This window comes from Typha latifolia, chromosome 11, assembly GCF_019914945.1.
Source record: "Typha latifolia isolate L0001 chromosome 11, TyphaL0001v2, whole genome shotgun sequence".
NCBI classification, from domain to species: Eukaryota; Viridiplantae; Streptophyta; class Magnoliopsida; order Poales; family Typhaceae; genus Typha; species Typha latifolia.
Window position 1 is genome coordinate 974,038 of NC_133096.1, and position 24,777 is coordinate 998,814.

General features: G+C 33.9%; 3 protein-coding genes across 9 annotated transcripts; 2 read left to right on the forward strand and 1 right to left on the reverse strand.

The window, feature by feature from the left end:
- Positions 1–262: 262 nt before the first annotated feature.
- On the reverse strand, positions 263–22,531 carry LOC140798113 (uncharacterized). Of its 7 annotated transcripts, none has more exons than XR_012110782.1 (5): positions 21,940–22,153; positions 15,320–15,456; positions 10,242–10,318; positions 1,044–1,444; positions 263–615 (listed from the first exon to the last, which is right to left on the reverse strand). XR_012110782.1 is itself a non-coding variant. In XM_073151854.1 (4 exons), the coding sequence occupies exon 4, from the start codon at positions 1,306–1,308 to the stop codon at positions 1,096–1,098; it is 213 nt and encodes a 70-aa protein (XP_073007955.1). In that variant the 5' UTR covers positions 1,309–1,444; positions 10,242–10,318; positions 15,320–15,447; positions 22,161–22,441; the 3' UTR covers positions 884–1,095. The 7 variants fall into 7 exon arrangements, 3 of the variants coding, with proteins under 3 accessions (XP_073007955.1, XP_073007954.1, XP_073007953.1); XR_012110785.1 differs by lacking the exon at positions 263–615 and adding an exon at positions 22,161–22,531 and having other exon boundaries at positions 884–1,444; positions 21,940–22,060; XR_012110783.1 differs by lacking the exons at positions 263–615; positions 21,940–22,153 and adding an exon at positions 22,161–22,506 and having other exon boundaries at positions 884–1,444.
- LOC140797280 (uncharacterized) lies at positions 5,192–5,650 on the forward strand. The gene has a single exon (XM_073150607.1). The coding sequence runs from the start codon at positions 5,274–5,276 to the stop codon at positions 5,481–5,483; it is 210 nt and encodes a 69-aa protein (XP_073006708.1). The 5' UTR covers positions 5,192–5,273; the 3' UTR covers positions 5,484–5,650.
- LOC140798115 (uncharacterized) lies at positions 8,908–9,493 on the forward strand. The gene has a single exon (XM_073151856.1). The coding sequence runs from the start codon at positions 9,101–9,103 to the stop codon at positions 9,308–9,310; it is 210 nt and encodes a 69-aa protein (XP_073007957.1). The 5' UTR covers positions 8,908–9,100; the 3' UTR covers positions 9,311–9,493.
- Positions 22,532–24,777: the final 2,246 nt, after the last annotated feature.

Sequence of the window (24,777 nt, forward strand, 5' to 3'; positions counted from 1 at the left end):
ACTCCCAAATAGGAAAATTTTGGGTAAGCTAACATTTTTGAAAATATAGGAATCTAACATTTTTGAAGATATAGTGCTAATGGGAGGGCAATGCTGGTGGTCTGGAAAGACATTGCTCTCCTTGTTGAGAACTTTATGGAAAATTTGTAAATATCTCAAAATGATTTAATGGGAAAATTATCAAAAATATACACTATGCATTACAGCAATTTATCATTTGATCCTATCTTTTAGGTTCAATTCCTCAAATATTCTTTAGCTAAAGTAATTATATACGCTTAGTTAACTTAACTACAGGTGCAAAATAATATTTTTACCTCTAATTAAGTAATTAGTGTAAGTCAAGTCAAATGCCACATTATTTCTTATACTTCATCTCATCGTCTTCTTTCTCAACACTGCCTAATCTCTTTTCCTCATTCCTTTCCTACCTTACCGCTTTATTTTTCCATCTATTATCTCCTCACCTCACACATCAACTTGTAAGTAATAATAACTTTACCGGAAAATCTCGCTAGAGAGCGGGGACTTCGCCGGAGAAGAATATGAGGTGGAGTTGAGGGTGTTTATCATTGGCCACTTGGTGGTGGTACTCTCCGGCGAGATCTTTGATACCTAAAAGTTGTATTGGTAGGAGAAAAAAATAAGATGAGAGATGCTAAAGAGAGGAAGAAATTTTTTTTTTTTCTAAATCCATTTCTTTGTAGGAATATTTTTCCCTAATATTCGATTTAAATCCATTACAGAGGAATCCAACCTTTTGCAATCCAAGTTAGGATTATTATTTGTGATGCCCCATAAATTTCTCCTTTTCTTTTAGCTAGCATTGAAAAGAAAAGAAGAAAAGAAACCTAATATATGAATGAGCAAAGAAGAATTAATATAATTTCAAGTTAAACCTATATACTCAGTTTCATGCACATATGAACTGGAGACATATATATAACATTACTTCCATATTCATCATCCACAAAGATATATAAAACATAGGCTAGTATGCAACTTTCATGAGCCCAGAATTCAAAATGAATGCATCTTCTTACAATTTTAAAAATATAGCACTTGAGATGAGATGATGACCATCCTAACTTTTGATCATCCAGCACGAATATGCACGCCGATCGCAACCACAAGGATGGTTAGGATTGCAAAGAAGATGATACTATGAACTAGGATTGATATTCCACTGGTGAACATGTTGCCAAACTCGATAACCCTCGCCCTCGCCGGTAGCTGGAACAAGAGGCCGGGCGAGAGAAGGATGAAGAGGACGACGGCGATGATCACCGGCCCCCAGTCAGTAGACATCTCTGGATCTCTTTAAATCTTACTTAGCTCTAGGAGGTGGAGAAGTTGCATATGTTCCACTGCTACTCTATATAGATAGGAAACATGGTGTGTTATTCTATCAAAGTTGTAGGATCCACTAGGTTTGAGGAAATTCCTGCTATTTGAGTACACACACGTCAATGGCATATATTCTTTATTTTTTATTCTCCTGAACTATTAAAAATATCTCATTCATTCGACGCCATAAACGAGTAAAGTAAAAAGATTAAAATACCCCTCTAATTCTAATTACAGAAAAACAGTGATAGTTCGAAAAGTCTAAGAGTAATTATCCATTGTTCACATTAATTTTCTATGTTTACTTACAATAGTAGAATAGAGGATCCCTAATTGACTACAAATGATGAAAATATGCAAGGCCTTAAATGTAAGAAATTCTTACAAAGTAGTTTATAGGAATCCATATCCTCTATTTAAGCAAAGGAGGTCATCCTTAATGAGCAAGAAAGGAGTGGAAAGGAAAAGTGCCAAGAGGGAAGTGGGGGAAATAGCTTTTGAGTTAATGGGGAGTACCTATGCTTTTACATAAATCCACTTTGTCACTAACCACACAATATTCTTTTTTCTTTTCCTTTCTGTTAGAGAGTTGGATCATATGGAACTTTACAAAAGTTATATTAGACCAATTAATCTCTTGAAGAATGTTAAAAAAGCAAGATTAGCTTTTTTGTCAAAGTGCTAAAAGATTTAATTATTCCTTCTTTCTTTTCTTTGATTGAACTAATGTTCTTATATGTTTGTCATAGGCCTAAGATTTTATTTCGATTTGTTTCTTTTTGGTAGATCATGGGTCAATCCTCCCGAGAAATAGGTTAAGAAGAATCAAACTATATGCACACAATATTTCAATAAAAAATCTATTAATATCATTTTAAATGCATATGTAAGGAATTGAATTTATGAACTCTCGTATGAGTCGATAGAACACAATCACTAGGCTAAAACGGTGACAGATAATTTTTTTTTAGAGGGCAAGTTTATAGATTGATAATTACAATAATTATCAATATTCGGTTACAACTTGATACACAAAGGAAATATGATATAAGGCGATCTACCTAAGCACAAGAATAGAGGGTAGCTGGTATGGATGGCATGGAGAGGGGAAGAGGAGGGCGATAGAGTAGGAAGAGAAGAAAATGCCTCACGAATGAAGAGAGAAGCACCTTCCCTCCCTTCACTTACTCATTGTAAGTAAGAGGGGAGACGAGAAAGGCCATCGCCGGTGGAGAAAAACTTCAAGAAACGAGAGGAGCCAAATATATATAAATTTATACGTGTGTGTTTATTATATATGTAATGTTCTTGTAATACTAAACGTCAAATATATATGTTATCTCTTATGCTTTAGACAAAATTACTTTATCTTCATGAGCTTTGTTTTTTATCACTATGCTTTTTTTATCACTATGCTTTCCTACATCTTAACTATGTTGCGACCTTTAAATTTTCATCCAAAGTTAACAATATTTGTGTATTTTTATCTTAAAATTAGACCAATTTATATCACTAAGCTATCATAATTTTTACAATTTAGTCATGATGCTTAGAAGAATTAATTTTTGTCCAAACTAGAAGAGAATAAAATGCATTTATGACATACCTCTAGTTAAGGTAGGGTTATAATGTGGAAGGATGGTGAAATTGTTGATAACGGTGAGGGTGCAGATGGTGATGAAGGATAGGTAAGATTTTAGAATGGAAGAAGAGGGAGAAAATGACCAGCCCTATAGGACTAGAGTTACAACAATAGGAGAGGGCGGCCAACTTGGTGGGCTCGACGGCTAGGGTTTAAGAGATTGAGAGGGAGGGATGGTTTGAGAGAGATAGAGAGAAGAAGAGAAGATGCAAATCTAATAATCTTTGATACCTTAAATTAGATTGTTCTCCACATATATATAGAAGCTAATGCAAAACTAAACAAAACCATTAAATTAACCTAAGTCGAGTTGGGAAATGACATTAGGCGTTTCATTGCATTGAAAATAGGTTCTCTTAGTCTGTAGCATCATGAGGTCGTTCATCTGAAATCTAATTAATATTATTTTAGATGCATTAGAAAGTTTATCTAATTATTTATAATTTTGTCTATAAAGAGTATCTTTAAATTTGACTTGTAGATTGATCATATAATGAAGAAAATAAGTTTCAATTTGAATAAAACTATAGGAGGTAAAGTGACACAAATAAAACTTTAGGGGATGAAGTGAATTTAGGCCTAACCATAGGTAATGTAATTTTTCCCTAGTTATAATATTTTAAACATTTGTAGTAGTAATTATGTAAAGAAAATCATATATTTAAATATTGACCTAGGTACAAGTTAGATCATTTTTTTTATTATTTAAGAGCTTGGAGGCTAGATACGAGTTGGACAAAACAGCTAATCTTTCTTAGATACAAAGGCACTTAAACCCCATTAAGCTTTAGCCAACATACTAAGTCACATAGTCTAGGCTTCAAATTGTGTGCATTATTAAGCTATTGCTCCGAATTAAACGCCGTTGAGATATCGCTCTAAGTCATTGCGCTGCTAAACTGCTCCTCCAAGCCACCGCATTATTGAGCTGCTAAACAAACTGAGGCAAGCTATTGAGTCAAGCCACCAAATCATCAAACAATTTTCTTCACAATAATTATTTAAGATTAAAATCAGTCGTACAACCTGCTTGGTCATAGGGGGAGGTATTACCAACTTTACAAGAGTTAGTTGATGGTACAAATTAGATCACTTCATTTTTATTATTCAAGAGCCCGAAGGCTAGATATGGGCAGGACAAAGAGTTAAACCCTCTCTAGATACAGAGACACTTAGCCCTCACTAAGTTTTAGCCAATATAGTAAGCTACTGAGTCTAAGCTTTAAGCCATATGCGTCGTCAAATCATTACTCTGAACTAAACGCCGTAGAGAACTACTCCAAACCGTCGCGCTGTCGAGCTGCTTCTCTAAGCCAAAAAAATAATTCTTTCACAATAATTATTTCGGGTTGGAATAGATACCACAATCTCTTTGCTCATTGGAAATGATACATAGAGTTTGTTGGCGTACAAATTAGATCACTTTTTTTAGCCAATATAGTAAATTGTCTAATCTAGGCTTCAAGTCATATGTGTTGTCGAACAATTTTTTCGAACTAAACACCGCTAAGACCTCCAAGCCAACCGTACCGTCAAGCCATCAACCGAGTAAAGCCGTTGATCTAAGCCAACAAGACACTAAACCACCAAATATATTTTTTTACAATAATTGTTTAAGGTATCATATTGAGTTGGTTGATGTGTACTGTGTACAATTAGATCACAGTAAACTAAAACAGTCAAGCTACCCAAGGCATCCCGGAATTCTCACATTTCTTGAACAGGACTTTTACGAACCAATCAAAACCATCCAAGCAACCATATGTATTAATTCCACACATTCGTTATTCCAGGCGATCGTGACCTTGAAAACATCAATTCAAACGCACCAATAAAAGACGAGCACTATCACGTGAAGCATATTAAAAAAAGCACTATCCACGTGAGAGAGACCGCCCTTTTTTGAATTGCCTAGGAGTCCAAATCCCGACCCCACTTCCCTCTCCGCCCGCCACGTGGCACGACCTCGCCACGTTGCGCTGCGTTTGCGGTGCAAGCGAGCATCTTTCCCGAACCGTCCTTCGGCTATGCAGATGCCATAGCGAACCTTTCTACATCCCCAAATCCAGCAATTTCCAACAACCACGTCTTTCATCCAATCATCAAGTGCCAAATACTCCACTGTATTAAATTCCCGCACCCTCCTTTGAAGCAGATCTCCTCCGTCACCCTCACAGCCTTCTTCCTCTAATTTTATTCCCAATCTTGGTTCGCACTCCACTATCCATCCGGCCTTTTATTCTAGAGAGAGAGAGCGAGAGAGAGAGAGAGAGGAGGAGGAGAGATGGCGGATTGGGGACCGGTGGTGATAGCGGTGGTGCTGTTCGTATTGTTGACGCCGGGATTACTATTCCAGCTTCCGGGGAGGTCGAGGATAGTGGAGTTTGGCAGCATGCAGACAAGCGGGATCTCCATACTCGTTCATGCCGTTCTCTACTTTGGCCTCATCACCATCTTCCTCGTCGCCATCGGAGTTCACATCTATACTGGCTGAGATTGGCTCACGATGGTTGCTAATTTGTGGGCGAGTATTTATTTTGGGTTTGTTCTTCATCTTATTTTATTTTACTCTTCTTTGTGGTTTCCTTTATTTCTACTTGTTTTAGTATAATAGTGTACTTCTTTTGGTATAATACCATCATATCGTCAGTTTCGAATCAAGATACTTCATATTGTAAATCGCTGAACGAGAACAGTGATTTGATTTCAGAATGCAGCTATAGAAGTTCCAAAATGAATTAGAAGTGTAAAAAGTATTAGGAGCAAATTGAAAATAGTGAAAAATTCACTATAATTTTAAAGGTCCGAAACCCAAACGACCCAACAGGCCATTTTCAATAATTAAAAATCGCATGAGAGAATTATGAGCTGGATTTAAAATTGTGACTTTCAACTCCAAGGAAATTTATTGTGGATAAAAAAAAATTAGTTGTTATTGGTTAGCTTGATTTGGAGGCTTTAACTTTGGTTAAGTTTAATGACTCAGTGGTGCGGTAAGTTTAGAGCAATGGCTCGGCGACACAACGCTTAGAGTTTAGATTGAATGATTTTATATATTGGCTAAAAATTTAGTAGAGTTTAAATATCTTTATATCAAGAGAGGGTCGACCTTTATCTAACCCATGTTTTAGCGTTCAAGCTATTGAATGATAAAATAAATTCACGTGTGAGACCTATCAACCAACTTTGGTAAAATTTGTAGATATCTCTTATACGTGTTGTAGGGTTGAATTTAATATTATTATTTAATAGTTTGATGGCTTGGATCAATGGCAGCTCAGTAGAACGTTGGAGTAATAGCTCGACAATGCATAAAGGCTTAAAGTTTAGATTTGATAGTTTCGTATGTCGACTAAAGTTTAATGAGGTTTAAAAACTTTTATATCTAGAGATGCTATGTGTATATATATATATTTGGATGTTAAGAGAAAAAGTCCCGCCTTTTTGAATTGCCTCCCTCTTGTTAACTAAACTTATCTCCTAATCAGGTTCTGTTGCAACTCTAGATGATAAGCAATCTATCAGTTTCTTACATCAAACTGTCTCACATCAAATTGATCCAGATTATTTTGGCTATTTAGATCATTTTGGCTCATAATGGTGATTTTAAATTGATTGATGGGTTGAATTTATTTGGAGGTTACAAGTTCATAAAATAACAACATAAACTTCAAGTTAAATAGAAAATTTTGGCTACTTTTATCTTTCAATTTTTCTTTTATATATTATTTATTCGAATTGGAGGAGTGCGGTTCTCACAAAAAAGCCTTGAAGATCTTTCAATTTTTTATATATATTATTTATTCGAATTGGAGGAGTGCGGTTCTCACAAAAAAGCCTTGAAGATCTTTCAATTTTTTATATATATTATTTATTCAATTAGAGGAGTGAGGTTCTCACAGAGAAGCCTTGAAGAATTATGTTATCCAACGATGCAATTGTAACTTAGAGGAAAGAGAGACGGGTAATCCTGCATAGAGAACGCCACTTTTCTTTAGGGCAGCTACGCTTTGGTGTGCGTAATATGCTAGAGTTTCTAAATTTTTTATTATTATTTATATTAAATAATATTTATTCATTTTTTCAAAATACAAAAGTAGATTTATTCTATGCATAAATATTTTTATGTTAATGTTTTTAAAAATAAAAACTAACATATTTGTCAACTTCAAAGCGAAAGTCAATCACTAAAGTGAATTTTGTGTTTTGCCTCTAGCAAAAGGACCAATTCTTTTTGAGTCGGCTTAATTCTACCCTTCATGAAAAAGTTCTGTCAATTGTTTATGAACTTTATAAGTCTTAACAAGTTTAGCGAGCTCTTGCTAATCAATTTGCTTCCCTAACATCTTTGTGTATCAATCAACTTCAGAGACAACTTCAAGGTTTACAACAAGGTAGTAAGAGTTTCTAGACATATTGATCACAATGTTATCAAGATTCGTGTGTTTAAGATTAAACAAAAGTCAAATGGCAATATTGATTGCTTTAAAGCAAGACTTGTAGCAAAAGGATACGAGCAAGTGAGTGGATTAGACTTCTTGGAGATATTTAGTTTGGTGATTAAACCGGCTACTATTTGGGTGGTGCTTGATATAGAATTCTTCAATTGGCTAGACTACTAAACAACCTAACATCTCCAATGCTTCCTACACGGGACGCTATTTGGCTATTTGAGGAGGTTTATATCAAGCAACCGTCGAGGTAGAGCTTCTTTGATCCATTATATAGCTGCCATAAGGAAACTTTATATGGCCGAAAACAAGCACTTAGGGCTTGGTTCCTTCGCCTTTCTACCGGCTTAATTGATCTTGGTTAAGGGTCCAAAGTAGACACTTAACTCTTTACTTTTCACAGAGATGGTTTTCACACTTTTATTCTTATTTACGTGGATGACTTACTCATTATTAGATCAGACCCTAATGCCATTTTGTTCCTCATCGTTCATCTAGGCTTAGAATTTGCACTAAAGGATCTCGGCATGCTTAGTTACTTTCTTAACATTGAAGTTACTCGAGATGAACATAACCTTCATTTGAGACAGTATATTATTGATATTCTTCATCGTGCAAGCATGATTAGTGTTAAGCCATATCCAGCTCCATGTGTTGTAACTGATATGGTACACCATTGCATGATGTAACTGAGTATAGACAACTTGTTGGAGCTATTTAATACTGCACTCTTACTCATCCAGAGATTGCATACTTAGTGATCAATTAACTTTGTCAACATCTTCATTCTCCAACATCATATCACCTGCAATCAGCTAAACGTATTCTACGCTCAATCGTGGTCGTTACTTCTCTCATGGTTCTCTTAATCTACAAATCTATTTCAACTTGAATTTGATCAGTGATTGTAATGATAGGTGTTCTATAACTAGATATAGTGTGTTTCTTGATCCTTGCCTAATATCTTAGTGTGCTAAGAAACAAATAGTTATAACAGAGTATGGTGCATTAGCTATGGTGGTGGCAGAGTTATATTGGCTTCAAATGCTTTTATGTGAGCTTCATTTACCACCATTATCTCCACCGCATCTAAATCCTGTGTTTTATGCCGAGCCTAAACACATAGAGGTAGACTATCATTTGCTTTGAGTTCAAAAACTCCTAATCTAGTTCAATAACTAAATATTATTTTATCTATTTTTACATCTAATCAATTTCATAACTCAGCTTGTTATAAATATATTAATCTAGTGAGATTTTGGTAAGTTTGACCAAAACCCAATTCTCTCGAAAATTTTCACCTCCAAAGATAAGATCCGAATCCCAAGCTCACTATCCCCTCTCCGGCCGCCACGTTTCAGCAACTCGCGACGTCGCACCACGCCTGCTGTGCAAGCGAACATCCTTCTGGAATCTTCCTTCCACAATGCAGATGTCAGTGGACTCCTCTGCTTCTGCCACCCCACTCCACCAATTTCCAGCAATCGTATCTGTTATCCAATCGTCAGTTGCCAAATATTGCAACGTATCAAATTCCTGCGTCCTCCTTTGAGGCGGATCTCCTCTGTCACCTTCTTCTTTCTCCCAATTTAACTCCACATTCTTTGGTTTCCACTCCACTATCCATCCGGCATTTTATTCTAGAGAGAGAGAGAGAGAGATGGCGGATTGGGGGCCGGTGGTGATAGCGGTGGTGCTATTCTTGTTGCTGACGCCGGGATTACTATTCCAGATTCCGGGGAGGTCGAGGATAGTGGAGTTTGGCAGCATGGAGACGAACTGGATCTCCATACTCGTTCACGCCATTCTCTACTTTGCCCTCATCACCGTCTTCCTCGTTGCTATCGGAGTTCACATCAATACTGGCTAAGATGGCTCATGGACCATGGTGGTTGCGAATTTGTGAGCGAGTATTTTATTTTGAGGGCCGGATGTTTTATTTTTATTTTTATTTTCTTCTTTGTGGTTTCCTTTTCCTTTTCCTTTGTTTTAATTATTTTAATATTAGGTGAATAATTTAATAAGAACTATTAATTTTTCTCTCCTAATAAAACGATTGAGATCAATGATCGGTCACTTTTCTAAATTATAAAGATAAATTAGTTATATTTTATTTATCTTTTTTAATTATTTATTTTTTATAAAAAGTAAAAATAAAAATAATAAATTGTTAAGAATTGACCCTCTTATTATTAAGAAAACTGTTATAAGAATGGACAATAAAAAATATTTAAATTTTAATTTTTTATCAATTAATCTAGTCATATACGTAAAATATCTTATATATCCTTTAATTTATCAATAGATAAAAATTATTTTTAATAACCAATTGGATAGTATCAAATCATTGCTCTTTGTATAATACCACCATTTTGCCAGTTGCATGTACTCCCTCAAAATCAAAATAGTTCATATAGTCCACATCCTTGGAGCTTTATATTTCATGTTATATATCATACATATTTATAAGAAATTTTCTCATTATATGCTCCTGTGGCCTTTATTAATAATAAACACTTCGAACTTTAATTCAGGGGTCTATGTCTTAAAAAGTTAACTTAGATTTGGTGAGAATATCTTGTAAGTTTACATGCATGCAGGTTTCTAGTTTAATCTATTTGTGACTTGTTTTCTTAGAGGATTACTACATATGCATCTAGAAAAATTAGCTCTTACTTCTAATCTATGATCAGTGTAATATTTATTAGTATAACAAGTAAAATAGAAAAGATATAAAAGGAAAAGCTAAGAGAGTTCTTTGATATAAAAGCCATCAACTCTGGTTAAGCCTCTTTTCATACCAGGGGAACATTTATATTCGCCTCTAAGTTGCTAGCTTTGCTGTGGATTTATGTTGGAAATTTGGATCAGAATTGCCCTGTAAGAAGAATAAGTACATGAGATTTATTCCAGTTGCCACTTAGTAGGAAAGTACCTATAATTAATTTATAATAAAACAGTAATTGAATCTATAATGGGTTAATCATATTTTGGACTATTATCGTTTTCCAAGTATAACTCCTAATTTTTTTTTTATCACAGATAAATTTTTTGACTTAATAAAATTCTTAACTAAACGAGTTCATATAATTACTTTTTTTAGTCGATATATATATATTAGTTTAAGAGTTTATGTAAATAATAAAAAAAATTATAAAATTTCTAAGCTAAGGAAGCCTAAACACAATATAAAATAGAACGGAAAAATTATATTCTTCCTCAAAAGTTAATAATAGGGGTATTTTACTTAAATCCTTAATTAGGGAGAACATTGTAATTAAAAATAATTTAGAAGTAATTCGGGAAAATTGAGTATAGTTGTGAGGACGTACGTGTAATTAATCCTAAATTTTTTTAAATGCAAGGTGTAAAATATAATTTTCTCAAAATATAAGGTATAAATGCAAAATTGCATGAGAGAATTGAACATTTAGAGGTGAATTAATTCCAAATCTCACCTTGTAAGCCGGGAAAAAGAAAGCCTTCCCCAAATCGAATAAATTCGAAACAATCCCAATCAAATAGATAGCTATCAGCATCCCTAGCACCAATGGCGCAAATGCGATCCCAATCAGAAGCAACACCGACCCCCCAATTGCCAGCGTCAGCGAAGCCCCGAGGAGCATCCACGTCACCGCCGCCGGCGACGGCCGCCGCCGCTGCTTACTTCTTCTGAGAGAGGAGCCATCGCGCGGGATCGCGAGGTTAGGGCTTCGGAGGAGGGAGAGGAGCGCGGCGCAGAGCTCGTCGATCGCCCTCGAGAGGTCGTCTTCGCCTCCCATTCGAATTCGAAACCCTAACACTTGTCGAAGCCAAGAGAAAGAAAGGGTTCCCGAAATGCCCCAGAGATTTCGCAGCGAACTCTCCTCTCTCGCTCTCGACGTTAAGGTATGTGATTCAAACACTCCGTTCCACTGAAGGTTGTTATATACTTGAAAAAGATAGGGTGTGAATCGTAAATTTACGAAGATATAGAAAATATAGGGCGTAAATTGCAAATTTCTCCTCAGAAGAGCCCAGTCGTGCATATTATTCGTATGATTATTGACTCATTATTTCGTCTTTGTCTTACTTCTAACGTAGATAGCACGTCGCATTTGAGTCTAAATCAACGTATCAGTTAAGTTAAGAGCAGTGTGTGTTTCACATTTACTCACCAACTAATAGCACTTTGAATTATCCATTCCAAAAGGTCAACAAATTAATGGATTGAAGATCGCTTTCTAATAACAACAATAAAATTATGCCTTGATTATTTTGAACTGGTCTTCTAAGTTAATCGTTGAGTTGACTTGGTATCAGAGCGAGCTGAGTTTAAATCAGCTATTTTCTACCTCACTCGAAGCTCGAAGTGAGCTTAAATCTTAAAAACAAATCAAAGTAACATCACGCGCTAATTTCATAATATCTTCTAGCAAGAAGACTTTGACCCAACTAGGATCCTTATCCGGAACCAAACCCTAACCTCATCAAGAGGGTACAAAAGAGAAGAAAAGAAAAGAAAAGAAAACCTAGGTAGAGGTATTTGCAATGTGCAACTTGTGTTTAGTCAAAGGGAGTTTAAGACAAGTAGAATTAGTATGCATGCAAGTGAATAGTGCAGCAGAAGTTGTTTGGAAACTAACTATGAATCTTGATCTATTAGGGTATGTTTTTCTATGTGCATATATATATATATATATATATATATATATATATATATATATATATATGTAACATTTCTATGTATTCATTACATTTGAACCAAAGTACTTTGCTTCCCATTAGAGAGGGGAGAATAGTTCAAGAATTAAAAGGATGCTTTATATGTCATTTGGATTATAGCCTTATTGTAATATAATCATCTTACTTTCATTCATACTCACAAATTCACTCCCTTTTTTCTCAGTCCGTGGGTTCAAAGTGTGGAAATTGCCTGAGGGTATTTAGCACATATTGTTGGGGAAAAATGTAAAGTAGAGAGGAATTAAAAAAAATTATATTAGAAGATATGTGTAGCTTCTTTTAAGATAGTGATTTTTTTTTTCTATACTTAAAGTGAAGATAAACTCTTTAACATATCTCTAGAATACAATGTCTTTGCTATCAAGTTTACTAGGATTGCACTTTCCCGTTAGGTCATTGGATTGTTCCAAGATGTTCTCTATACTAGTATTGAAAATATTTGTAGATGTATCCCTTAAGGATAAGTATTTGTTCATACTAGGTGCAATAATGAAATAGCATATTTTCAACTATAGATACGTTAGTTGAATGAATAAAAATAAAAATTATGACAACCGATTGTTTTACGGTATCTTTTGCTTCGTTATTTCATTCTCTTTTTATAAAATAATTATTTCATTATGCTAAGCTCCTCGAAGGCTATTCAAAGAACTTTGGCAAAACCAACGAAATCTAGGTACTCTTAGTCATTAGAGTTGGTAGGTACATTTTTCTATGATCAAGGAGGTCATGAGATCAACTTCAACTCCAAAATATTATTGTGAATAAAATTGTTTGATGATTTTGAAGTTTCGTGGCTTTAGCTTAACAGCTCGACTTGGCGAGCTTGGCTAATAACTTGACAGTGCGATCATAGCTTAGAAGAACAACTCGACAGCACGACAACTTAGAGTGGATCTAGAAGACTTTTAGTTCGGAGCAATTGTTCGACGGCGCACATGACTTGAAGTCTAGACTATGTAGCTTATTATATTGGTTAAAGCTTAGTGGAACTTAAATGTCTCTATATATAGGAAGTGTTGACTTTTTGTCCTACCCATATCTAGACTTCGGACTCATGAATAATTAAAAAACAAAAAAAAAGCTTTGGCAAACAGTAGCAATAACGCATCTCCTTCAATAGGAAATGCAATCTTACCTCGCTTCAATCCTAAGCAATGTGCAATCTTACTTTATTCATACTTTTGTTTAATATTATTTGAGAATATTACTCATGGACAGCCTACATAATTACGAAAATAACAAAAATTCTATTTCTAAATACCTGTAGAAAATTAAAAAAAAATATTATCTTTTGGCTAAAAAGCCCTAAGATTGAGACTCTAGAGCTGCTCAAATGTATCAAACAGTTGGTCCTTCTCAACTAGTTAAGAGGTTGCATCTTTTTTATTTATCATATACTAATCGTCAAACTCAAGCATTAAGACCTTACAATAAGAGAAGGAACTCAAAGGAATTTTGATGAAAGATTTGTAAATGCTATGCCCACCTATATTCTTTAGCTACAAGTTCTCTGACATCAAATCGGGATTTTGAAAACCAAATTTAAACATTGCACAAGGATATTAGCCTATTAGGATTAGATACACACAATGTAATCTAATACAATTTAAGAAGTTAATAACGATACATAGATATAACAACTTAACTAGAGGAGTCTTTCAAACTCCAAAAACTTCTTTTAAATCACTTCACTTTTCTTTTCTTTTCTTTTTCTTTTTCTGGTCTTGTCTTCCATATGTTTTGAGGTTTGTTTTTGGATTAATTATTTCTAAACCCTTGAACTATTATCTACATAGATCTTATTCATTTTTTTGTCTTTTGGACACCTTGGCACTTTCAACTATCTAATACTTCTCATTTTCTTTGACAATACTAATAGAAAATATCAAATGATTGTCTTACTCCTAATTTTGTCTCTTTTTCTCTCTAATATAAAGGTAAAATAATCTCTAGAATGCCTAAAATTAATCACATGACAATCATATGATTTTTTTTTATCTGAAAAGAACGAAAGAATCAATTTGAAGGTTTTATATAGTTTAGGCATGTAAGCTTGACTTGAAATTAAATTTGAGACTAGTTCAATTTATCAAGTTTGGCTCGATTAACATCGCCTAATTGCTAAACTATTTGATAAAATCTATATATACATATAAATAAAAAGAATAACTGACATAGTAAATAAAATTTAATTTGGTTATATATTAATGTATGTTACAAACTGTAGACCACCTAAGAATCAATTCAAACTTGATTTGATTCAACAAGTTTAGTTCGAGCTCGAATCAGACTTGATTTGAAATAGGCTTAAATCAAGCAGCTTGAAAAGATCCATTTGAAACAAATCAATTTAAGCTTGATCTTTTAGCTTAGGCTCCAAATAAAAAAGCTAAGCTTGGACAGAGCTCACCTTAAATTACACCCCTACTCATCAGACTTTCTTTAACCAATTGTTTTAATTACAGGCCCAGAAATATATTATTTCACAGCTCGTGGCCCTACTCTAGTTGGTCAGTTATCCATAAGGAATAAAGCCTGGAAGTAAAATATCTTGAGGTGCTAAAATTGCCAAGCCATTGCTACAGTTACTGTTGGTCTTGTCAGTACTTTTATACTCTTCAGATAAGCATGAGAAAAGGATCGTGAAAACATATCTGATTGCGTTCATACCTAGATTAAGTCCAAGATTCCTGGAGCTCAAGTGGAGAAACTTTTCAGTACAGACCACCCATCAAGTTGTATGGAATAAACATTACAAATACCTACCAAATTTTTTATATTCTAGATAGTGGTTAAGGTTTTAAATGCTATCATGACTAAAATGTCTTATGTGACAGATACAGATATATAATAAGGCATAGCATGAGTCATATAGTCCGTCAGAAAAAAGTCCTATGTGACAGAGATAGATATATAGCAAAGTATAGCATGAGTCATGTAGTCTCTTACAAGTTTGTCATGGATAGAATTTAAAAGGACACTACAGACCAGAAGCATAAACCTACTCCAATTTACTTCCGTAGGAATTACCACGATCTTAATCTTTTATTTATATAGCATGGAATGTAATATATACAAGGTTCCTATAGTACCAACAAGTTGCAATAAGTAGTAGAGAGTACCAGCAAGTTGCACCAATGTTATCACTCACCATGAGAAAAGGAGAGGAATGATCCTTTGGTTAAGTTGCTTTAGAAAGATAGGGCCATAGCAGCAGAAAGTGGCCTCTTCTTTATTCTTCAAGGACAAGGACATAAACCTTATCTGATATATATATACCTGCCCCCACTAACAGAATGTGAATAAGTTTAGCTATTAGACAACCAAATGATTAAGCTTGAACTGAATCAAGTTTTAATATGATACTCAGTCTTACAATCCTACAAATGATAAAACATTGTTAACTAAGCTAACACAAGATGAATCAAAGTAGATGAATGATTTAAGGAATACACTGCAGAGATAGTAAGATGTACAAAGCAATCTTCTTAAATCTACCAAACCAAGGGAAATAGTACAGGAATCAGAATATATTGAGTGTGGAAAATGAAACCATGCATATCCTCTAGTTGGCTATAGATATTTAGTACAGAGAACATAGACTCAATGGTCCATATCCTTAGCTTGTTGCACTGCAACGACTATAAATAGGACCCTAGCATCAATAATGCCATTTGAGTGAGTTACTTAATTTAGCAATGGACAAGAGGAGAGGGATCAAAGGGAAGCTGGCCATGGCCTTCTACCGCACACCGAAGCTCTCATCGACACCGATGCAGTTTAGTAGTAAGATCAAGCCAACTCCACCGCGTTCTGCCTTCATTATGGAAGATGATCGCTTTGTTCTGCCTTCAGAAAAACAGAAACCTTCCTCTTTTGTTAAGGAGAGTGCTGGTGATGGTCATGTTGATGCAGGCAATCACGGAGATACTATTAGCGAAGTAGATAAGAGAGCTGCGACGTATATATCTAACGTTCAAGAGCGTTTGAAGCGGGAACGATGATTGGAGAAAATATTAGTAGTTGCAAGAGAAGATGATCTCTTCTTTGCAATAGGTTCTATTAGTATAGGGTAAGTACTAATGGTTTGTCTCGCTGGCTTTGCACTTGTCAGTAGAGTCCATGTCTAAAATCCAATTAAGTAGTATATGTAGTTCATGAGTATCTTTCCTAGTATGAGAACTACCCTTGTACCTTTTGTTTATGTTATCATATAAATTCCTTTCCCAGTTACAGTATTGATAGAGGTTGTCGCTTCCTGAAAAGTGTTCATCTACTAAACCAGCCACCAAAGATGAATACTTGATATCTACGTTTAAAAGTACTATTTGAAGCATAGGAATATAAATCAGAACTCATGCTGCTTGCAAACAAGGTCTCCTTTTCTGGGATCATATGTCAGATAAGTACAACTTGCGCATGTTAATGCACAAACAAAAGGTGTTACTAAATATATTACATAAAAAAAAAACATGCACTACTTATAAGAATGTTATGCATCACACACAAAAATTTTGTGTTGCTTATAAAAGTGGTCCGCCACATACGTGAACGAACAATGTTTTGGTCCATATTTTCTAATCTGATTATAAAGTGAAATTTAGCTTGATTAAAAGGACAATACTTCAAATTTCTATTAGAAATTAACAAAGAAAAGAAATAGTGAAAGAATGATCAAAGAGAAAGAGACAGGAGGTTTCCATTACAACTTTTCAAGACTCAAAAGAGTTAAACTTTTCTTTTCTTTAACCAACTATATGCTTTATGCTTCAGTCTATTTGAGTGCACTACATGATAAAAGCGTTTACAGTTTGGAATTTTTTATTCCCCAATCAATTATTTCTCCCATATGAATCTATTAATTGGATTGATGGTGGAAAATACTAGATCCACCCATAAACTTGTTGATAACTTGATATCAACTTACTTTTCTCTGTGCTAAAAGTCTGTTTCTCCATCTACATACATATTATCCATCACCTTTGAATGTTTTTCATAAATTAAAATTGATCAAAAAATGGCATTATGTTAATTTTGAAAGAGATTTAATGAAATATTCCTAATCGGGTTATTAAAGTAAATGGATGAATCCGAATAACCAAAAATATTGTTCTTTTTCTATTGAAGCTTCGAAACATAAAATTTGTGTAACCAGGATTGTAAAATATGTAAGAATACTTGGATCCTGGTTCATACCCACTGAGCTTCTAACCGGTTTCAAGTGATTTATACAAGGGTAAAAGTAAAACCATAGACTACTATGACTAAGTAATTAATAACCCCTCAAATACAGGATGGTATCATTCACCATCCCTAATTATTTTTTAGCTACAAAATGACTGCTCAACTTCGGATCTTATAAAACAGGTTATACCTACAATTCTGAGAACATGGAGACATCCATATATAGGTTCTCCTATAGGAGACAAGAAAGATTCTACCATCAGTTAATTTATTATCCTAGAAGGCAATTACTTAGTTATCAAAGACGTTTTTGTCCTAGACCTACCTCTTGGCAGAAGAAGTCCTTCAACGGCAAGTGGAACTTTATACCTAACCAAAGACAACAGTATCTATGGGCTCCAATAATTATAATTCGAAGTTTCAGTTCTGGTTTTGGTTTCGACTTTGATTTCGGCTTGGTTAAAAAATGAAACATTTCGGTTAGTTTCAATTCGTTTTGATCTAATTATTTTAATAAATAATCCTTATCTTATTTTTTAATACATCATGCAAAATCTAATAGCGTGCAAGCAATGAAGTTCATATTGAGTTAGATACAGGTTGGATTCAAGTCAAATCCACCTTAGAATTTAGAATATATATTAAAAAATTTATGATATTTTACAAATCACACCCTACATTTCACATATTTTGTGATTCACACTCTGTCTTTGACGATTTTATAATCTGACTCTTCCTTTTTCTCTATAATTCTTGTTTAACACCCTAACATTATTTAAAATAATTAGTATCGACCAAATTACTAAAATACCCTCATCACTATTTTTCCTTCTCTCTGCCCCTTCTTTGAAGAAGGCATGAGTAATTTAAGTATTTAAAAATTATTTTATATATTATAACAAAATATTCTTTCGTTGCTAACGTTTAAATCAACGGATGGTGCTAAATGAGAATTATAAGAAAAAAGCAGGGGACGGATTACAAAAACCTCAAAAATGAAGTGTGAATCACAAAATAGATAAAATATAGGGTGTGATTTATAAAATTCCCAAAAAAAAATTATTAGTAGGGTTTTTCAGATTGCATGCTAGTTTTAGATCATATAGGACCGAAACGCAAAATGTTTCAATGAAATGTCTCGATTTTGGATGAAACTTCAAACCACGATGCGAATAACCCATCTGCCAAAGATCTTGGCTGGAATCATCATCCATACATATGTTCACCTTGCTTTGGGGTGAAACCCATAAAAAAAACTTGCATCTTACAAAGACATTCTATTTGATTTTTATTCTACACTCTCTTCTTTCTCTACAATTGCCGATGGAAGAGGTGAGAAAGAAGAGAAAAAGAGAGAAAGAGACAGGTGGGGTGGGGTCCAAGTCATATTTGACCCATTCCCGCCTGTTTCAGACCTATTCCATCCAAAATGGATCGATCGAGTAACAGTCGATACCCTAGTCGAAACCAGCTCAGCTAATTTCGGCCAGGATTAGGATCTGCCAATCACGATCCATTTCGACCGATCCCACTTGGGATTGGCCAAAACTGAAAACCTTGGTTTACATCCCGTAGTTCTCTCCACCCAACCCGCAAAGCATACCAAGTCAGCCTGACGGGTGACAAATCAGCCTGCCAAAAATTTCAAACACCTAGTATAATAAGCACATAATAGGTTAGCTGGGTGATCAATGTGTCGCCCGCTAAGGCAACCGCTAATAACGCTTTTCAAAACCCTACTCAAATCTCTTTCGTAGACTCTTGCCTAGTCAATATTCTTCAAGTCCTGAAGTGCAAATACTCAAGTGAAATATGAGGGCTTTAAAGATTGATTTAAAATATTGTGCTTGGAACTTTGTATGATATTCCTTTTGATTGCTTGTCAAACAATCACTCAAGGATATCAAAAAGCACTTTTGCATTCCTAAGGTGCTTGATTCAAATTACCTATGGAAGAAGATTTATTAATTTAATGTGTTATCGTTTATGTTGGAGCCTTATCCAAGATTTCAGAAATTATTTATTTTAATGGGAGGTGAGCTCCTCCTCCCCCCTCAATTTATGCAAAATATCCACACGCTTCCTAGGCCCACCTATATATTACATAACTTTTTAAGTTTTTTTTTCCTTTTTCTCTATAACATTTGCTAAGCTTACTTGATTTCCTTAAGCAGAGGTTTCTTTCCTCCACACAGGTCCCACTTTGAGATTTCTTAATCTATCTTTCTAACCCAACAGAAAACTACATATAACAAAGATAAGGAAAACCATGTAATTATCTTTCATCGGCTATAAACTGAAAAAATTTACTTTTAAAAGAGGACAAGGACTCAATAATTCCATAGATAGTGATGCATCAGCACAAATAGCAACAAAATTAAAGCATTGGAGTAGTGCGCCAAGGTTATGGGTGTTTCTGTTGCTATTATGGTCGTTGACATATGTTACACCATGGTCTATGTCTGAGGTTAGTTAAGTCTAATATGCGCAGATAATTAGACATGTTGTTTGCTAAGGTATGTGCATGGTAAGTTATCCTTATGTAATTTTTTTTCAGCTAAAGTTGTACACTAGTCTAGATTAATAATTGATATATGTTATGATTGACATAATATAGATTGAGCCTTCGGATAGGATTGTAAGACCAAGTACTGAGTGTATACTATACACGGTGACCTAATATTGTTTTTGTTATCTAAAAGTTAGCATGATGATCGTGATGTTGTGACATGCATTGATCTTGCTCATTTTGACTCATACTCCTATGATTTCTATCAACTATTATACTGATGTGATTTCATGATTTTTTTTAGAATGAGTAGATCATGTAATTATATGGTATTTTAACGGATCATGCATCATGGTATCCATAATGCACTTATCTAATACAATATCAAATTATACCTTTTCGGAATTTAAGTAATGGAAGAGCAAATGAAAAATATGCACAATATGCATATTTTGATCACCTCTATGTCACATCTACATATTTGAAATCAACTGAGCCAATAAAATATAAACAACATGCATATCTCTAATAATCTCTAGATACTAAGGTTCTAAGTATCGGAATCGGGATCGAATGCTTGAAGAAATTATACGTATCGGCCATATCGACTATATTGACCTTCTATTTCAGATAATTTGAATTAGGGATCGGCCGTATCGAGAGATCCATTTCAGTGATACGAATTGAAATCAACCAATACTTCAATCCATGATACATACTATCAAGTATCAACATAATCATGTCAAAGGCTACCAAATGTATCAACACACAGGTTTATGGCATGTATAATAATACGATGGAGACAGCAGTTAATTAAATCACTTACTAATTTTAAGCTGTGAGAATCATAAGGGAGGGGAATAAGGATAGATGAATGAGGTAAGAAGAAAAAGAAAATGAGAAAGATAGGAAGAGAGGAAGAAATGAGCAATGAAGGGAAACAACATTAAGGACAGACGACACTATGTAGCAGTGCAGATGACACATTGCGTAGATAAAATAAGATATAGGAGAAGAGATAGGTACAATTTAGAGTGACAATGGATGAGACATGAAAGTGATCATGCGTTAAGGTGTAAATGCATACAATCATTTTTTTTATCTTTACTAACCGATAGGTAGATACCCATCAACATATTTGTATATATACACCTAAATTATATGTTACGTAGAGAGGACTTCAAAATGGAAACTTGGTGAGTATTAAGATATATAATCATGTATCATATTTGTAATGCATATTAGCATGTATGCATGTCTGGCAAATTATTATTATCACTACATAAGTGTTTATCTTGTTGCTCGATAGCCTATAAAGTTTCTTATTAGCGTTATAATGAACGACATGAATATAAATGCCCATTTAAATCCATGCAACAATCCCATATATATGTGTGTATAAATAAATAAATATAAATACGTGTGTGTGTGTGTGTGTGTGTTTATAAAAGTTTGTGTGCCTACTTATGGGGACAAATATGTATTGAATATATTCAGGTATATGTATGATAAATAGGTGTGTACAGGTATATGTATTCATGTATCTAGACATATAGCGAGACATCAATATCACTTTTAACCATATATAAGCTGCTTACATAAATCAGTAACAGGAGAGCTTATATTTATATTATTTGACTCACTCCCAACATGTATCAGTTAGTGTGCATATAAGTGTTATGCCAGAACGCTAGAAATCAAAGCAAAGCGATGCAATACGACCTTGCGAAGCAGAAGAAATTGATTTTACTTGATGACCTAGTCATCATAACTTGCAGTAAGCACATAGATGCATAGAGAGTTGTAACTACAATAAGAAAGTGGGAAGGAGGTTTGAGCTAAGTACTTAGTAGCTCATTTGGGTTGTCGGGTATAAAGTATCATTTCCAAAGCTTGTTGTCTTAGGGACTGGAATATACACAATTGGATGAAACCAACGAGGAACAAACAATTAATGGGTTCGAATTGTGTCACTAGATTCATAACATATATTGTTTTACAAGACAACTCAACTAGATGGGAGAAAGTAAGCAAATGGAGAGTAGGAAATAAAAAGGGGGGAAATAGTCTCAGCTTACTCGGTGAGTTGAAATTCTAGTCGGCGTCCACCATATCATCGTGGCATGGCTATGGGAGAGTAAGTCGTACGCAAGAAAAGTGAAGGGAAGGCCGCAGGAATGGCGGCAAATTCCGCCCATCCTCCGGTCAAGGATGGAGCGGGAAGGCATGATTTCATATATCAATTAGAAGAAAAGAGAGGAAGAGAATGCGAAACATAGAGCGAGAGAACAGAGCTTACCGGCGACGACGAGATACTCCGATGGGGTTGATTCTAGCAGCAGATCAGTTGCCGGAGCAAGGGGAAGGAGCAATTTACAAGGCCAGTCGCCGCCTCGGGAAAGCGGATCGATCCATGGGTAGTAACAAATCCAAAACTCTAGATTTTTCTTTCTTCTTTTCTCTCAGTTAAAATGGAAAACAGATTTAATAAATAAAAAAATTTAGTAGATCATTAGAAAATCCTCTGTCTCAAATACAACCATAATCTAATCTATAGTTCTCCCCTAATTAGCCAGCTAATTCATTTCTTAGTTGGTCTCACTAATTTGTAGAAGTATTAGTAACTTTATAATTATGATTATAAAATAGTATTTTGATATCATCCACAATAGCATCAGTAGACTAAGTAGCTTTAATTTTTGGCTTTTTAAATGTTGACCAGGAGGGAGTGAGTTTGACTCAATCCAGATGTTGTTGATCTCTTCATCTTTCAAATAGAGTAAAGCTTAGAGAAGTCTATTTTTGACACGTTAGCCGAAATAAATCTCAAATATTATACATATATATATATATATATGAGAAAAGTAAAAAGAGTGAGAAGATTTTATTTGTAATTATATCATTCAGAACTGGATCTAATTTTTTTCTCTAGTTTATCTAATTGTAAATATGATAAATCTTTCCAGTTTATCCACTCAACAAATAATCTTCTCACCTTTCATACTCATCTTTAATGTGAATAAAGTGCAAATAAAGTTAGATTTTTATAACTTAAATAAAACAATGGTAATTTTAGTGTTTTTCTATTAGAATTATGAGATGACATATGATATGTCCAAAATAAATCTTTTTATATCAAGTTTGAAGGGTGATCTCTCATCGTAAATAGCTCAACCACACTTAATTATGCTATGAAATAATTGAAAATTGAGAAAAAGGAGATCAATGCCATCTTAATAGGTTGCCAAAAAGTATTACTAACTATGTATCTTCACTATGACTATGTTTGGTGGTTTGGTAGCTTGGCTTGATTCGGTTGATGGCTTGACAGTGCGGTTAGTTGGAGGAACAGCGCGACGACTTAAAGTAGGTCTTAGTGGCGTTTGGTTCGGAATAATTATTCAGCAACATATATGACTTGAAGTCTACACTAGACAACTAAAAGCTTGATGTGACATAAGTGTATTTGTATCTAAGGAGGGTTGACCATTTATCTAGTCTATATCTAGTTTTCAGGCTTATGAATGATATAAAAAAAATCTATAGGTATTGAGGGATAGAATATTATCCTTCGCCGATAGGTGCTTTTCGCATTAAAATCTTGTACGTGTTTACATATTTTTCTTTGGTTCTTCAATTTTGAATAATTATTGTCTTCCACTAAACTTGTTTAAATTAACTCATGAAACTCATATTATATATTTTTATTGCATAAATCTTTTATCAATCATGCAACATTATTGGACTCGTGTTGGGTAATAGTATCACTAGTTATCTATTATTTGTGGCGTGATAATTTATAAGAGTGTATAATATGATATAATTTTAAGGCTTGGGCATGTAATATAATATATAATTTACTTTTAACATTTGACATATAAAGTCATTATTATCATTACAAGTGTGTCATGATAGTAAATTATTGGTTAGTCATGTGATTTTAAGTTACATATTTTATCATATCATTTTTATATTCATCATCTTTTTATAGAATTTTTTTTTCTGAATATCAAGCAGATCGTGGAGAAGCGACCTAGAATAGTTAGATTCCATTTTTATTTTTATTTATTTATAATCTAAATATAAGAGCTTTGATATTTGTTAGATACATAGATATGTATTTTAGAGACAAGCAATACACGGTCTAAGATTAGATATGGTTTTGGAGCAATGCTAAGTCCACCAAATGGAGGAAAGAGCAGGAGATATTTATTTAGCATTTTTGAGTTTAAAAAGGGAGAAAAGAAGGGAATTTAAGGCAAAAAGAAAACTATTTAGAGGAAAGGAGATTATTTAGACAAGAGAGGAGAAGAGGAAAGATTTAAAAAAAAAAAGGTTAAAATAGTGAAGGATGGCTAGGGTAAAAAAGAAAAAAAAAAGATACTAAAATAAGAAAGAATTAGAATGTAATTTGGGCAAGAGGGGGTAGATGGGTTGGGAAAGAATTTAATTTTCTAATATTTTATTTTTATTTTTATTTTTTTGGATGTGACTTGCCATCTTCTTTCTATCTAATATCACCCAAAAAATTATATAATCTCCCTAACATTTAATACTCGAAGATATTCTATTTTATAGTAGAAGGGTAATCTTGGTATTTAAAAATATTGGGTAAATATGCAATGGTAAGTTAAAATGTGTAGAAATAAAAATCATATTAATTAGTACAAATTTATTTTAGAGTTAGATAAAATATGCAATTTTATTTTATTCACAAATTGCTAAATATAAATATAGCACTAACTTATGTGTTTTAAAATAATATACTCAAAATTATGAAATTTGAAAAGTTTTAAATGACACCTATGGAAAGAAACCAAAAATTATATATAACCAATCTTATAACTTATTATTAGAGATTATTTTTGTGATCAAAAGTTGGTAAAAATGGTAAATGATGGTGGAGGGCTTTTACA

What these genes read in the sequence shown, in the direction of transcription:
- LOC140798113 (XM_073151854.1), bottom strand. Translation starts at nt 1,308, where the DNA reads ATGTCTACTGACTGGGGGCCGGTGATCATCGCCGTCGTCCTCTTCATC.
- LOC140797280 (XM_073150607.1), top strand. Translation starts at nt 5,274, where the DNA reads ATGGCGGATTGGGGACCGGTGGTGATAGCGGTGGTGCTGTTCGTATTG.
- LOC140798115 (XM_073151856.1), top strand. Translation starts at nt 9,101, where the DNA reads ATGGCGGATTGGGGGCCGGTGGTGATAGCGGTGGTGCTATTCTTGTTG.